General features: G+C 39.5%; 2 protein-coding genes across 4 annotated transcripts in view; one reads left to right on the top strand and one right to left on the bottom strand.

Moving 5' to 3' along the window:
• Window positions 1-3568, top strand: part of LOC134862900 (Golgi apparatus protein 1-like) — a 22232-nt gene extending 18664 nt beyond the window's left edge. For both annotated transcript variants that reach the window (XM_063881017.1, XM_063881018.1), the window contains 3 exons: window positions 216-336; window positions 464-570; window positions 1196-3568. In XM_063881017.1, coding sequence (XP_063737087.1) covers window positions 216-336; window positions 464-570; window positions 1196-1363 — 396 coding nt within the window. In that variant the 3' untranslated portion in view covers window positions 1364-3568. The remainder of the gene's footprint in view (window positions 1-215; window positions 337-463; window positions 571-1195) is intronic.
• Window positions 3569-4514: 946 nt separating this feature from the next.
• pacsin3 (protein kinase C and casein kinase substrate in neurons 3) overlaps window positions 4515-15065 on the bottom strand; it is a 30116-nt gene continuing 19565 nt past the window's right edge. For both annotated transcript variants that reach the window (XM_063881021.1, XM_063881019.1), the window contains 4 exons: window positions 14364-14484; window positions 10934-11076; window positions 8961-9127; window positions 4515-6290 (listed from right to left, as the gene is read on the bottom strand). In XM_063881021.1, the coding sequence (XP_063737091.1) occupies window positions 6181-6290; window positions 8961-9127; window positions 10934-11076; window positions 14364-14484 (541 nt within the window). In that variant the 3' untranslated portion in view covers window positions 4515-6180. The remainder of the gene's footprint in view (window positions 6291-8960; window positions 9128-10933; window positions 11077-14363; window positions 14485-15065) is intronic.

Raw genomic sequence — 15065 nt, forward strand, 5'->3', positions numbered from 1 at the left:
TTTGTAAACATCCAAAAAACCTTTGTTAGGATGGATAGATTTTAGTTGTACTTTTGTCAAAATGTCTTTAAAATGAGTCCCTCTGTCATGACCTCAATTTAAATGTTTTAACGACTTCTCTAAATGTCATTTGCATGATTCAGCAGAAGATCTAAATAGATTCGGTACAGAATCTCACCCTTCATCGCTCCATCTTCCTCCTTCCTTTGTTGCAGGAAGTGCTGAACATGCTGAAGGAGAGTAAGGCGGACATCTTTGTGGACCCAGTGCTCCACACAGCCTGCGCCCTGGACCTCAAACACCACTGCGCTGCCATCACGCCGGGGAGGGGGCGACGTGGGTGCTTTCACACAATATATCAATACTTTTCAGTGGTTGTGGTTGTGGGTGTGTAATGCTGTTTTGGTCGATTCCCCACTGTGTGTCCGAATGTTTTGATTTGTTTCTCCCTCTCTTTGTCCAGAAATGTCTTGTCTGATCGAGGCGTTACAGGACAAGAGGGTCCGTCTGCAGCCAGAGTGTAAAAAGAGACTTCAGGACCGCATCGACATGTGGAGCTACGCTGCGAAGGTAAAACAGCAGGGGATTAAAACGGGAATTATTAAGACTTGAATTGTTTTATTTCTTAGTTTAAGCTGATTTTTTCAGGCACGAAGATTTATAATACCATGTAAGAAACATGTGAATAAACATAAGTATTTATATTTGTAAATGCATTATTTTATTTTCCATCTCTAATTATCAGTGTTCGGTTTGTATATTAGCTTTTTAGCCTAGACTTAAATGCTCATTGACATTTTTGATAGAGGAAGAGGTAGATTAAATGAGTTGGTAGCTATGTCCAGAGGGCCATTAGCTTAGCGTATTCAGCATAAGGAAACGTGCTAAGATGAACCTTTTTAGTACGCTAACATTTGTATAACACTGAGTACAGTCATCAGTTTAGCAAGCATTTGATCACAAACCAAAATATCAATATAAAGATTGGGCTAGAGAAAAAATCTAAAAAGTTATTTCAGACCTCATCCTCTGGAGACCATGCATGTTTCTACCCAATTTTATGGAATCCATCTTGTTGGTGGGAAGATATTTCTGGGTCGGCAGACGGAAAGATTGTCTTCCCTGAATCCGGTAGCATAGGGAAAAAGGCTTTATCAATGAACCGACATTCGTAACCTTCCCGTCCGTCCTGCAGGTGGCGCCAGCAGAGGGCTTCTCAGACCTGGCGGTGCAGGTGATGATCTCGCCGTCCAAGAACTACATCCTGCTCATGATCTCTCTGAGTGTGTGCATCCTTTTCATGGTGGGTCTGCTGTGCGGTCGCATCACCAAGCGAGTGACGAGAGAACTGAAGGACCGGTAGAGATGGAGAGAGCGCCGGCAAAAGACTGACTCCTCGCACCTTCCTCCTCCTCCTCCTCCTTACGCAGATTCCCGGCTTTAACCAGCCAACCTGCACAGTGCCAACACCATTCCCACATCTGGAACCGCTCTGTTTATTTGCTGCTGCTGAACATTTGCATCAAATGCAAAAATAAATCCCAGAAAATTCTCCCTTCTGGCCATCTCCAACTGATCGTCAGATTGGAGCGTTTTTATCTCAATTATTATATTTCCTCACCCGTCTTATCTGCTTTTGTGGAGGATGTAGTTTGGGGGCTGATGTGAGATCGCCCAGTATCTTTTGAGTTCCTAAACAAGCACTGTTCATGATTTGACTGAAGGCTGCTGCTTCTGAGGTTTGGATTGCTTTCCAATCGTTGCTTTTTTGTGATATTTAACTCAGAGACTGGAGCATGTAGAGCAACAGGACGCTGTTTTGTTTCAAAGTGGCTGCCGGAATCGCACACTCAGCAACTGAACTTTGAATTCTTTCAGACGTCCCCGTTGCTTTCAGACTTTTTCCCATCAATCGTGAAGTCCCGTCCTCTTCACTCCGTGACAAGATCCCGCCTGACTCGCCCGGTACGTCTCTTGCACGTCGAGTTTTGGATCTTTCTGAGTATTCTCATCCTGACCTGCGTCGTCCCATGTTCTCTGTTGCCTTTAATGAACACAATCTTACACAACTCTCAGAGAGGCTCCATCGTCTGCAGTCTGCACCATCAGCAACACGCCTGAGCACAAACATTAGCAGTTTGGTTCTGTTTTGTAAGGAAGTAAGTTATTGATAATATGGCAAACAAACAGCTGGCACACGTTATAAAAGTTCTGCTTCAATAATGCTAAAGGTCAGACTAATAAACCTGCACTGAGCTACGAACACATCCAAATGTGGAATTCTGACTAAGAAAACATTGTCTGAAATTGGCACATACAAGTCAAAGGTAATCGTTTAGTTTTTGAACTGCCATTTCACACAGAAAGGAAAAAGATCTTTCCTTCTTTCTTTAAAATAGACACCACAACACGTCTACATCCTAATATTAACTCATCTCTCCTTTTTTGATCCATACAAAATGATATGTTAATGGTTGGACAATGAGGTACGTACCAGTTCATTTTTTTTTTGGACAACAGCTGCTGAGTGATCCTGAAGTGTTACTGGGACATCAAGTGTTGGTAGGCATATTTTTTTTAAAACTTTGGACAGAGGGAGGCTAGCTGTTTCACCCTGCTTCCAGATTTTACGCTAAGCTAATTGCTTTTATTAAGCCCCGCTGCACATCGCCTGTCCAACGGCTTATTCTGCTGCTCCCTAGTGCACAGAAACCGAATAAAAGCAGCTTTAAGTGGTCTTGATGCAGCGCAGTCTGAGGGATTATTGACTGAAACATTCTGATTTAGTTTGAAGTCCCATTGATTGGTGTGTAATGTAACTTTGCATTCAGAGGAAGGATATTTAGTTTAAAAATGGTTATTTTAAAGAAGGAAAGTTACTGCTGACGTTATAACAAATGATTATATTTTTTAACCCTGGAAGGAAAACCCCACGCTAGGTCCTTTACAGACTCTTGAGCCATAAACATGTTTGGTTTTGCAGGGGAATGATTTGTAACTCTAAATGAAACTAAAGAGAAGCAAGCATTGTTTGGATTTTGTTTTCTTTCTGATTGTTTAATATTTAAGTTTGCACTTTAACCTGATGCACGTCTGCAGGGCGCTGACATCACTGGATAATGCGCCTCATTCATTTGTAAAAAAAATAAAAATGTATCCTCTTTCTGTTTGGCAAATGCTTTGCAGCTTTTAGTTGTATATTAATATTTGTGAATGATCTAAAAGCAGAACGTTAGCAGCAATACTTTCTGCTCATTTACAAAAGTTAATGAACTGAAGTTGCAGATTATTTGTGAAGCCGTTCTTCGAGGGGACGTCCTCTTCCTGAGCGGCGAGCTGACGGTCAGACAGAAACAGCTCGCTGCTTAGAGTTTTATAAACCATCTCCATGGCGACCATCAGAACCAGTTTTGTACGTCTGTATGTGAACAAACTTAATCGGTGTGCAGTTTTTCTTTTTACATTATGCCATGTAATATGAACCGTAACAGATTTATCATTGTGAAGTTTGATTTTGCTGTACAGATACAAATTTGTCAATTTAATAAAACTGTCTGCAGATTTTCTATCTTTGGCTCAAACTGATTTATTTTCATTTGTCTTGAGTTTCTCATGTTTCTAATCCTGTTCAATTCAAAAGAATAATTCTGTCACTAGTGATTGAGAGTCTCTATGAATATTTGCTGCAGTACTGCAGTCATCAAGTAAAATTCTACTAAATTAAAGGAAATTGTTTTTAACTTTTCATACTTACAGATGTATTTCAAGATAATAATACAAACATAAGTTATGTTGAACCAGCAGATGGCTCTCTTGTCACTTAAAGCAAGTTCATCTCTGGAGAAGGTGTCACTCATTTTAAAAGGTGACCCTATAAAAAGGTTACAGGTGACAATAATATTGGTTAAAACGTTCTCATGGGGAAGGCCATTTATGTGCTAATATATTCTTAAGTCAAGGTAGAATTCCTCGCTTTTTTCAGCCTTTTTTCCTAAATTCTGCTTCAGTGAGTGGAAGTTGCTCTCCAAGCATCACATATGACCAATTGTTTCCACACATCATAATACCGCAAGTGAATGAGGCAGAAAACGATTCAGAATATTAAACGTCAAGTGAAATATTGGGTTCACAGTATTGTAGAGGGATTCTGCACACTGTGACAACATACCAGCTGATAACTGCTAACGACAAGTGGTAGCTAACTCTATGCCGTTGAGAAAAACTAAAAACCTGTTGGTCAATTTTGGATTATTTCAGCAGCTGTAGCGCCACATTTTGTTCTCAAATACAACATTTGACAATATCAACTGAAACCTAACCGTATACTCTAACTGTGAGTCATGTGTCATTTTCTATGGAAAAGAACCAAAAGAACCAGTTGTGCATAAAATATCCTGATATATCACCTCCCAGTTCCAACCTCTTCAATGCATGTACTTGAAATATTTGCAGGAAGATAATTACCACAATTTAAAAATGATTGAGGACAAAACAAAGGCTGTAAAACCTCCAACTCCAGAAAGCACTTTATTGTTGCTTCCACCGTAATGTTCTGTACATGTTATACTTTTGTAAAGGAAAAGGAAAAAAGGAGCAGCACATTAGCGTTAATTATCTCTATAACCTCTCTTATTATTCAGACGTCTACGTGGGTTAGCTGTAGCGATGCTCACATCAGCAGGACAGAGGAAGCCCCCTCACACACAAACAACAAACTTAAACATGAAAAACCCCAAAAACTGACAGAATATGATCAATTATTCAAGGTGTTTGTTTTGCGTGTGCTTCATGGTCGCAGCACAACAAAACACTTTCCACAGGTTAAAAGGGCCAAATGCTAACAGTCAACTTCCCACCTTAACCTAGAAAAATGATTGGTAAATTAAAAAGGGCAATAAATTAGAAAGTAAATAAGTTGACTGTAAAAATGCTATTCTTAAAAAGAAACATGTAGCAACAGTTTACACCATCCAAGATCTAAATCTGTTGACTTGATATAAACATACAGCTATCACATAAAAAAAAGGAAAGAAAGTGAATTCAGTGTCACACCTAAAGATCTACAAATGAACCAAAGCATGCCGACGTCGAGCTAAACAAACCAATCAGAAGGTAAAACAGATTCTACTGGGATCAGACTAGAGGTCAGTCAGGCGGCTGCAGTTCCTTGCCAGACAGCAGGGCGGCGCCGCAACATTTCTGGCCTCGCTGACTAAGGCACTGACAGTCTTTAATTGGTTTATATCTCTTTAATCCAAGCAGGAACCACCCTGAGCGAAGAGGAAGTTGAAGGTGCTTCCAGCTGCAGTTCCTCTAGAAGACACTAGGGGGGCTGGATCAAAGTGCACCAACATCTACTGAAAAAAGCTTTAAAATGTTTCCCCAGATAAGAAGACGACTTTATTTAAGGATGAGAACAGTGAGGCTTAACAAATGTGTTTTGAAGTTTGGGAAATAAGTTTAATCACTTGCCTAAAGTAACATTTGAAGACGGATATAGCTAATACAAGGCGTCAGCTAGCTGCTGGTTAGCTTAACTTAGCATAAAGACTGGAAACAATAGGGAAACTAGCCTAGCTCTGACAGAAGGCAACCAATTATATTGTCTGTCAGAATAAAATTGGGCTTTTACTCCCAAAGACAGACATAAGAACTTGGAAGTCTTTCTCAGTCTTTATGCTAAGCTAACATTGCGTTGCGTCTATCCTTGCAACAAACTGCATATAATAATTTTTTTATTTCCCAAAATGTAAAATGATATCTTCTACAAAAAAGCACTACGGAAATTGATTGACATGTGTTTCAGCCAATCCCCTCAGCCTTGGTGGTAACTCGCAGATGCGGCACCCAGGCTGTCTCCTCTTGGATTAAACACTCTTGCAACTAAAAATCCAGAGTTTGATCACATTTGCTTCCTTGTTTCTCTACAGAGTCTGTGTTGGCATGCCTCCCTGGACTTCTCTTTGCCTGTAAATCTTCTTCCAAAAAACAAGGTCATCGACCCCAGGTTGAGTAAACAGCCTTTCACAATGAGTGGACTTTTTTTCTAACTGGCTGATAAAAAAAAGATGTTTCAACAGTCAGTCACCAGAAAACTGTCTGGTTTCAGCGTCTCCATGTCAGCACTACTAGCTTGTGATTGGTCCTGGCATCTTGTTGTACCATAGGCTGGGCAGGCCATCAGGAGGGCTGGACGTAGTTGGCGGGGTAGAGACCGACCTTACCAGTGCTCAGTCGTCCTTTACACCAGCCCTGCTCGTCCTCCTCCCCCAGCTTCAGCAGCTCCTCGCCTGGAGGGAAGATGAGGGTAGGAAAGTTTAAACCTTAAGCATTGTGTTAAAATACTGAATCCTAAAAATGGGGGAAAGCATTAATTAGTGATAAAGATAATCGAAACTGAAGGAGGGGAGGCCATCGGGTTCAAGGTAAATAGAGCTGAGCCAGGCTAAGCTTTTCAAACTTAACTCCCTCTGCGGTCCCATCAGATTGCATCAACGCGTGTTCCCCCTGAACCCCCACGAGACTCGAGGGCCAGCAGAGGAAAGACTGAAGCTCCACAGGGAGGCTGGTTAACCAACCGAGACTACAATCCCTCCAGCCGGAAAGCGCGGCCCCTTACAGACTGAGAGAATCTAATGCACCCTGCAGCTACACACACAGTTTTAGCTCGATGTCTGGTGTACCACAAATGATAGTTCTGTGTCATTTCTGGTTACATTTTCTGAATTCTTTATTTAATAGTAAACTTAACTAGTCAAATGTACATGTCCTACCAGGGCAGGAGTGGTTTGTCTCACTAAATAAGTAAATAAAAAACTAGAGCTAGAATGACTGAATATAGTATTTTCTATGTTGAAATTATTCTCAAATCCAAACCAATGCTCAAAATATTAACATATGAAGGTAAATGATAAAGTTAAAACAGTGTTTTGTTTAGATTTCACTAACTTAATGGATTGTGTGTGTAGAAAAACAGATTTCTTTGCACAAAATTTGTGAATATGCGTGTGATCAAATAGGTAAAAGACCCTGGTTTAATAGAACCATACAAATCACAAGGGTGTCAAAAGTGATGATTTGCAGCTAAGTGTAAAGTTGCTCTTTAAATATACAAGCATGACCCGAGCATAGCCGAGTGTCAGACACAGTACAAAGTGCACACAGTAGAGGAACCATTAACAATACTTCAGAATAAGGATCATTTGATTTAAGAGCTCATTTGCACTGGAAAGAAAAACACAGTTTTGTATTTCACTGTAAATACTACACGACTTTACAGCCAATACAGTTTATCTGATGACAATGATTCATCAAACACCAAAGTAAAATTGGTAAACTGAAGTCGCATATCTTTTCAGTTATTGTGTGTTTTCACCAAACTATATATGCTTCTTGGTAGCACTTTAATATACATTTACCGGTTTTGAATCAGCATTCTTCATATTCAGACTGGTGTCAAAACATCCAGCGCATAAGGAAACAATAAAACCAGAGAAGGTCTTATTTCCAACAACAATAAAAATAGTGTAAGTATTTAATAAAGCAGTTTTTAAATGACACTACAGCAGCAAGTTATTCTTTCAAAATAAAAGCATCTGACTGTTTGAACAGTTTTCCATAATGCTTTATTTCCTGACAGCACAGATGATGTGAAGCTGCCCACATCATGAAAGATCACAAGAAAACACTTTACATTAGAAAACCAGTTTTAATAATGATCCACTTCAAGTCACAGATTCTTTTTTTTACAAAGTTATTTGTGACTCTGAATCATTCACAAACAATTGAACAAACTCACGGCTTCCAGTTTAAAAAGGCACAGAGCCACTGACATGCAGTTTGAGGTGTAACCGATGTAATGACTGATGGGTGTGACTCCATTACATCACAGTATATAATGGTACTTATACATTACAGTCTGCAGTAGACCATCAGTATTCATGTCTGAACAGGTCAGTTGGACATGAATGTGTGTGTGAATGTGTTAAGTCGAGGCATCACAGGTGAACAAATATACATCTACCCATCTTAAAAAGCTAGAATTTCAATGTAATGTGCAAATAAGTTATGAATTTGATATTAGGTAATTGCTTGCTTTTAAAAAAAAATAATGCTCTCTTTAGAAGGGAACAATGAGTTCATTTCTAAATAATATAGGGTGGATACTCTTATAAGAACACCTACATAAAAGCAATTTCCCTTCAAAAGTGACTCATGCACTTCAGGGCGTTTAATGATTGCGGTTGTTTGTGACTCTTATCTTAATTTCACAACTAAATCCTGTTCTTATTAACACAGGAAGTGTTTTATATAGCATGGCTTATATTTTTCTTACAATATACATTTTTAAATGTATCTCTTATGTTGTGATGTAGTTTTGATCATGAGATAATAGACCAATAAATACCTGATCAGCTCCTTCTGCACAACATCAGACCAACTACACGCACAACAGAACTCCGTTTCTCAAGTACTCGACTTTAGTACAATTTGGAGGTACTTTATATATTTTGCTACCCTACATTTCAGAGGTAAAGGGTATTATTTTTACCCAACTAAATATATTCTATTAGTAACAGACTATTAACACCCAATATAATCCACCAATACATCATGGTGTCATTTTGGGGATTATGCCTGGCAGTATATAAAGAAATAAAAAATAGCTCCACCTTTACTAACTAACATTACAAGTACAATTCTGAAGTTGGCCATTATGCATAATAAGTTGTTTTTAACCTTAAAGTCTTAATCTTAAGTATATCTGATCTCAATACTTGGCTCGGTTACAAAAAGTCTATTGTCATGTTTTCCAACTCATGATTTCATTGCTTTTTTTTTAGTCTTGCACATTTTATGAAATGCCAGCAGTGATTCAACTCAAATCAAGTGGATCAAATCAAAAGTCAGCAGTCTCCCTGTGATGCCCCCCCGCTGTAAGCATTAGTATGTGTTAATACCTGCTTTAAAGCTGAGCTCATCGGCCTCCTGGCCCTCGTAATCATAGATCGCTCGGACTTGCTCCCCCTCTACCTGATCCTCCTCGTCCTCAGCCTCCCCCACGCCGTTCACCGCCACCTTCTTAGGACTCTCCTCATCTGACCAGTCTGACGAATACTCTTTCACCCTGAGAGGAAGGTCAGGAAGACACGAAAAAGACATTCATAAAAACTTCTACCTGATGTTCCACTGGCACCTGAATGCAGCAGAACGAGAAACATAAAATCAGCGTCCAAAAGTCAAAATGATCATCAATACAGGAGTTACTACATAAATATATAAACATTTCAATTAAATGAGGCTCTTGTATTTTGCTGCAGCCTGATTACCTTAGTTGTTCCTTAGTTGCCCCCTCCCCTTCCATTTCCCCGAGGCCCGTACACCACAAGTACCCCTTTAAACTTAAAACGCCCCCACTGAGGGGTTGTAAATGTCCTAACGGAGGCTCTTTAGCGACGTCACACATTTCCTGGCAACCACAGCTGTTGTCAGCATGTACTCCATGGAGTCTGAGGCTCAGGCACCACACCGCGTTTATGGGGAGGACTAGACTTTGTGTGGAAACCAGTTTGTAAAGACAGAGCAACAGACGAGTAGGAGGATGCTAATGGCTGCACAGAACGTCAGTATGTATGGTATCTAATGTACCTTTGCGCAGTCTATTTTAAGGACTTAACGTTGTCCAACAGATAGAATTCTCAGACAAAGGCAAAGAAGATTATAATGATCATTAAAACTAAGTAATCCACAGTTTCTTTTATCTGCAACTCAGAAAGCCTGACATAACAGACAGACCAACTCACAACATCTATCTACAACCCAAAATAAGTATCAGCTTATTTGAGAGTGCAATGCTTGCACTAAAAACTAGCGTAGGCTGCCATAGCAATGCATCATAGATCAGCTGAGAGAGGCTTGTATGATAACATCCTCTGATACCTGCTGCACAGTATCCAAACTACCAGATGTAGCCAAATGTGAGGGGAGGGAGTGAACAGAGTTGCAATCAGCTTTCTAGCTACTCATCAGTAGTGGTGGAAAAAGTCATTTGTACTTAATGAGTAAAGTAGTAAGTAGTAAAAGTAGCAATAATTCATTGAAAAATACTCACTCTTAAAGTCCTGCAAATAAAATCTCATTATGTTTTAAGATACAAAAAATGAATTGGCATTTAAAAATACAACAAAAGTATACATCCGATTTGTAAGCCTAATAACTCTCATCTCAGAATCATATATTTGTATTAAATGACTGGATTATGATTATTGATGGATGGACATTTTACACAACCAACCTACAGCCGCTTTGCATATTACAAAAAAGAGCAATTAAAATGATCAACAACGTTGGATATGTGGAACACACCAGTCCATTATTCATAAAGTCAAATACACTAGTTCACTGATCTGCTTACATTTAAAAACTGCACAAATCATGAACAACGCAAGACATAATCAACTACGGGGGAATATACAGAACATTTTTATGGAAAGACAGGGTAGGAATAATTTGAGAGGAGAATTTCATTTTACTCTGTTGGAAATAAAGAGCGTGTTCATGTAATCACTTTGTATACTTCTGCTGGATATCTTACATATCATAATACATATTTATCAGTTTATTTATTTTTTGGTATTAGCTAATAATCTCAATCTATAAAGTAACTACTAACTGAAGATAAACGTACTAAATAAAAGTAGTAGTAAAGTACCTAAACATTACACTTCAGTACAGTACTTAAGAAACTGTACTTCATTAAAGTCCACCACTACTAATCAGAGTGCATTATGTACAGGATGCCAACTCCACAGGGGGACTGCAGGATACAAACTAAACCCCACACACACAGCAGAGTGGATGGAGTCCTTTAATGAAACCTGGTAGTAATGATGGTTGCTATTTTTCTGCGCCAGATGGGGAGGTGTCCTCCTACCTGCCGGTGTCCACGGTGATGGGGCTGGGCGGAGCTTCGTTCCCCCCCGAGGAGACGATGTTGGTGAGGGTGACCACGTTGTCCTCGGAGTGTCCACCTCGCACCTTCTTGCTGATTGAGCGACTCGCCTCCGGAGACCACTCCTGCACACACACACACACAAATGAGATGGTCAAATTAAAGCAGGACTTTATCATTTTATAAGCAATAAATAACACATTCTTTCTCTCACAGACGGAAAGTATTCCCTAAAATGAATCCAACACTCTCAGGGTCACTTGGTCTGGTGTGACCATATATATATGGCTAATGTAATCAATAAATAGATTTGAATATGAACGGATATTACTGAATGTGTTTGCTGACAGCAGTCAAGTCCAGTGCTACTTTATTGGATGGGTTAAATAACACTGAAGGCCCCTCCCTATCTCTCCGACCTTGTCCGCAGTCACATCCCCACCCGTTGCCTCAGGTCCAGAGATGCCAGCACCCTAAAAAGACCACCAGGCCTAAGCTCCCAACCTGGGGTGACAGGGCCTTCTCTGCTGCCACACCATCGCCCTGTCATCTTTCAAACAAGCCCTCAAAACCCACCTCTTCAAACTTGCTTTTCCCTTGGAACCCGCACCCCCATGTCATACCTCCACCAATCTAAATGTTAAATTGTCTGTTTTTTTGTACAACTGTGTTTGTTACGTGTGAGTTCTGTAAGGCGTCTTTGTGTGTCCTGTGTGTGCCGTATAAATGAAATGTATTATTTTTATTAAGAAAGAAAAAAGGAGTTCCTTCTGACCTTGTGCGGTAGCTAGCTTACAGCTAACTTTTATAAACTTGTATTGGCGGTTTCAATTTCAATAACTTCTCTCGAAGATTTATTTCCCATTTATAGGATTTATAATCCTCGGTAAACTACAGCTAATTTAGAATCAAGAAAATAATGAATAAATTATAATAAATAGAATGACAACTTATTTAGTACAGTGACAACACTCCTGTGAAGCAACACCTGCTATTGCAAGATATGTTACTTATACGGAAAAGTATCTGTGTTTCTGTCTTTGTGGCAAAACAATGTTCATTTCTATCCTGTCAATGGATTCTTCGATCACAGCCAGACAAAAACACACACAGACACACTTTGGCCGTAATGACAGGGTGCTGACAGAAGTAGGATAGGGTTACTGGTATTTACAGTCTCAGTGGAGCACAGAACAACTCCCAGACTATCAGCTCTACAGGAGATGTGTGTGTGGAGCATATGTCCTCACAAATATAGAATTAAAAAAGACACATGCTCAGTGTGTACCTCGGAAAAATCATGATTACAGATTTCATTTTACTGCTACTGTCTCTTCAAAGTCACTTTTAGGTATGATTATGAAGCGGAGGAGCTTAGGTCGGACTTCTGAATGAATGTAGTCGACAGAAAGTCCTCACAAGTGCAGAATACGTGTGTGTGTCTGGGTGTGTGTTGAGACAATGGCCCTCTGTCTGTGTGTCAGCGGCGCTGTGGGAATGCCAGGAGATTCCACAGAGGACAGAAGAGATGCTTTACTCTCTGCCAACATGTCTCTATACCCCTATTTTTCCGTTCTGGAAAAACTGGAAGATAAATATTGTTCAGGCATCGCAACAAAGAATCTAAAATATGAAGAAATGTCAAATCCGTCCCTGGCTTCATAACAAAAGCAGCAGAATTATAATTCAGGCTTTGTGCTGTAAACTGAACTGACAGCTGCCACTCTTTGTTTGTTACACTGATACTCAAAATCCATTATTTGGCATTTACAATCAGAGAATACACTTTAAAAATTGTTTTTAACAAATTATAATAGAAAAATATAAACTGTCTGGGATCCAAACTAATGAAAATAAAAAATAGTAAAACAAAGGTTAAACTATACGTCTTCATAGGAGAACTTGACAAACACTGTATATTAATTTACACTTAAATAATGCCTAAAATCGCCCTACAACTACACATATAATGTATTTGAAGGGACCATAGTTTCCTTTCCTGTAGTGTGTTCGATTATTGTGTGCATCTAAAATGGTCTGCACAGGCTAAAGAGTCCCCTTGAATTGCCTCCATTGAACTCCTTTGTTTACTTCCGTTACATCACTATGCAACACTAAGTCTTGCGCTTCTATTGGCAATCAATAAACACATTGTAGGTGATAGGCCAACGGTTGGGACATGTCTAAGCGGTTGACCAATCACAACAGAGCCGCCAGCTAACCAATCAGAGCAGACTGGGTTCTGGTTTCAGACAGAGGGTGAAAAGAGGTGCTGCAGCACAGGATGTATGAGAAAAATAAAGAGCTTTTTGAACATTAAAGCGTTTTAACATGACATAGTAGAGACACAAACATACAAATATGAACCTGAATATGAGCATAAGAAGGCACCTTTAATGCCGTTAGTGTCAAAGTCGGACATAAACGGTTACCCATGTAATTAGGATTGCGTATCAAAACCAGTCCTGAATTCATCAGAATCCTTAAGAAACATTATATTCAAATCATCTTCGAGATTCCTAAAGGCAAAGATCAGACTGCAAAAACACACAGGTGTACATAATGCACATCTCTGCTTACAATTAATCTGCCTCTTTACGTTTGCAATTTTTAACCTTAAATGAATGAAACTGCAGCTCTGAACCGACCTCACTTTTTATTCAGCATCATGCCACCACATGTTAGGCTTTGTTTGCCAAAACTCCTTCACTCAAAGAGTTATTGTGCAATTTTACCAAATAAAAAGACCAAACGCACAGATAAAAAAAAAATATCCCATCTGAAATCTTGAAAGACATTTCCTGTGGTTCAGGTGGCACACGCACACGCACACGCACACCTCTATTATGAGAGGAAAATTGGGTCTACAGATCTTTTTTCAGACCAAAAAAAATAGGACAATACAAAATTCCTTCATTGTGAATCTGGAACAGAATGTGTGGAGTATAAAGAGGGTGTGGAAATACCTGTGTACAACAGATCACAAGCTCTGAAATCATCCTCAGGCTAAATTAATAAAACCTCTCAGGAAATGAAAGAGCTTGATTTATGAAAGACCAGATATTTTCTGCAATTTCTTTCTTCAAGATACTAGGGTATAAAATCTGAAAATGTAGAATAACTGTTTAAAAAACCCAATTACTTCTATGTTTCTTAGTGATCTGCAGAGCTGAAGGGAAAGCTGAACACCAACAACTACGTAAACCTGTACGTGTGTGTGTGTTCAGACATTCCTGTCCCCCTCTGAGCTCTCAGTCACACAACAAGGCTTTCACTGGAGGCCTGTTTAAAATTCAGTCTGTCTCTCTTTACTACACTGAAAAAACAGTGTGCATTTACAGTGTGTGTGTGTGTGTGTGTGTGTGTGTGTGTGTGTGTGTGTGTGTGTGTGTGTGTGTGTGTGTATCCGTACCTCAAACTGGGGCCAGTTCATGCTCATTCCCGGTCCGTGGGTGTTCCTCCACCATCGGAGATCTTCCGTGTCATTGGCTACTTGGATGGTCTGACCCAGGTCCCGGTACAGAGCGTTGAACCTATTGGACATTGTCACTGTCAATCATCACATCTACTGTAGCCCTCCAACACCCCTCCTCCTCCCTCTGATTTAAAAAATGAGGTCATTGGAGACTTTAAATTTGTATTTAACTTTTAAAATCCCTCTTGTTTGAAGATTAACCTGTTTTCATCCATCTTAGTTAAATTGTGTTGCTAACTTTAAAATAAGGTTTTTATATTCCATAAATTCATTCTGTTCGATTTGATTTTCCTCTGTCAACATGCTGGTCCTCTGATGAATTGTCAGTGAATAAAATGGAGATTTTTTAATGACAATGTGAAACAATGCACCAAAGGGAAAAGATGTATTGCAGTGACGAACCTGCAGAGATTTATAGCACGAATCGGTAGCTCCCTTTGGCTTTAAGGAGCTTTAAGTGAGATTCAGATCATCGTCTAGATTATTTAGCAAGGTTTTAGGTTGCAGTTGGCAACTTTTAACCATACGCTCAACAGGAGGCTAACAAGATAAAATGGGACCAACTGTTGGACCAAAAACAGATGTAAAAAGAGACAACAATTTGGAGTAGCATTTAGCAGGTGGACACAACAGTTTGTT

Source organism: Eleginops maclovinus, chromosome 4, assembly GCF_036324505.1.
Source record: "Eleginops maclovinus isolate JMC-PN-2008 ecotype Puerto Natales chromosome 4, JC_Emac_rtc_rv5, whole genome shotgun sequence".
Classification (NCBI taxonomy): domain Eukaryota; kingdom Metazoa; phylum Chordata; class Actinopteri; order Perciformes; family Eleginopidae; genus Eleginops; species Eleginops maclovinus.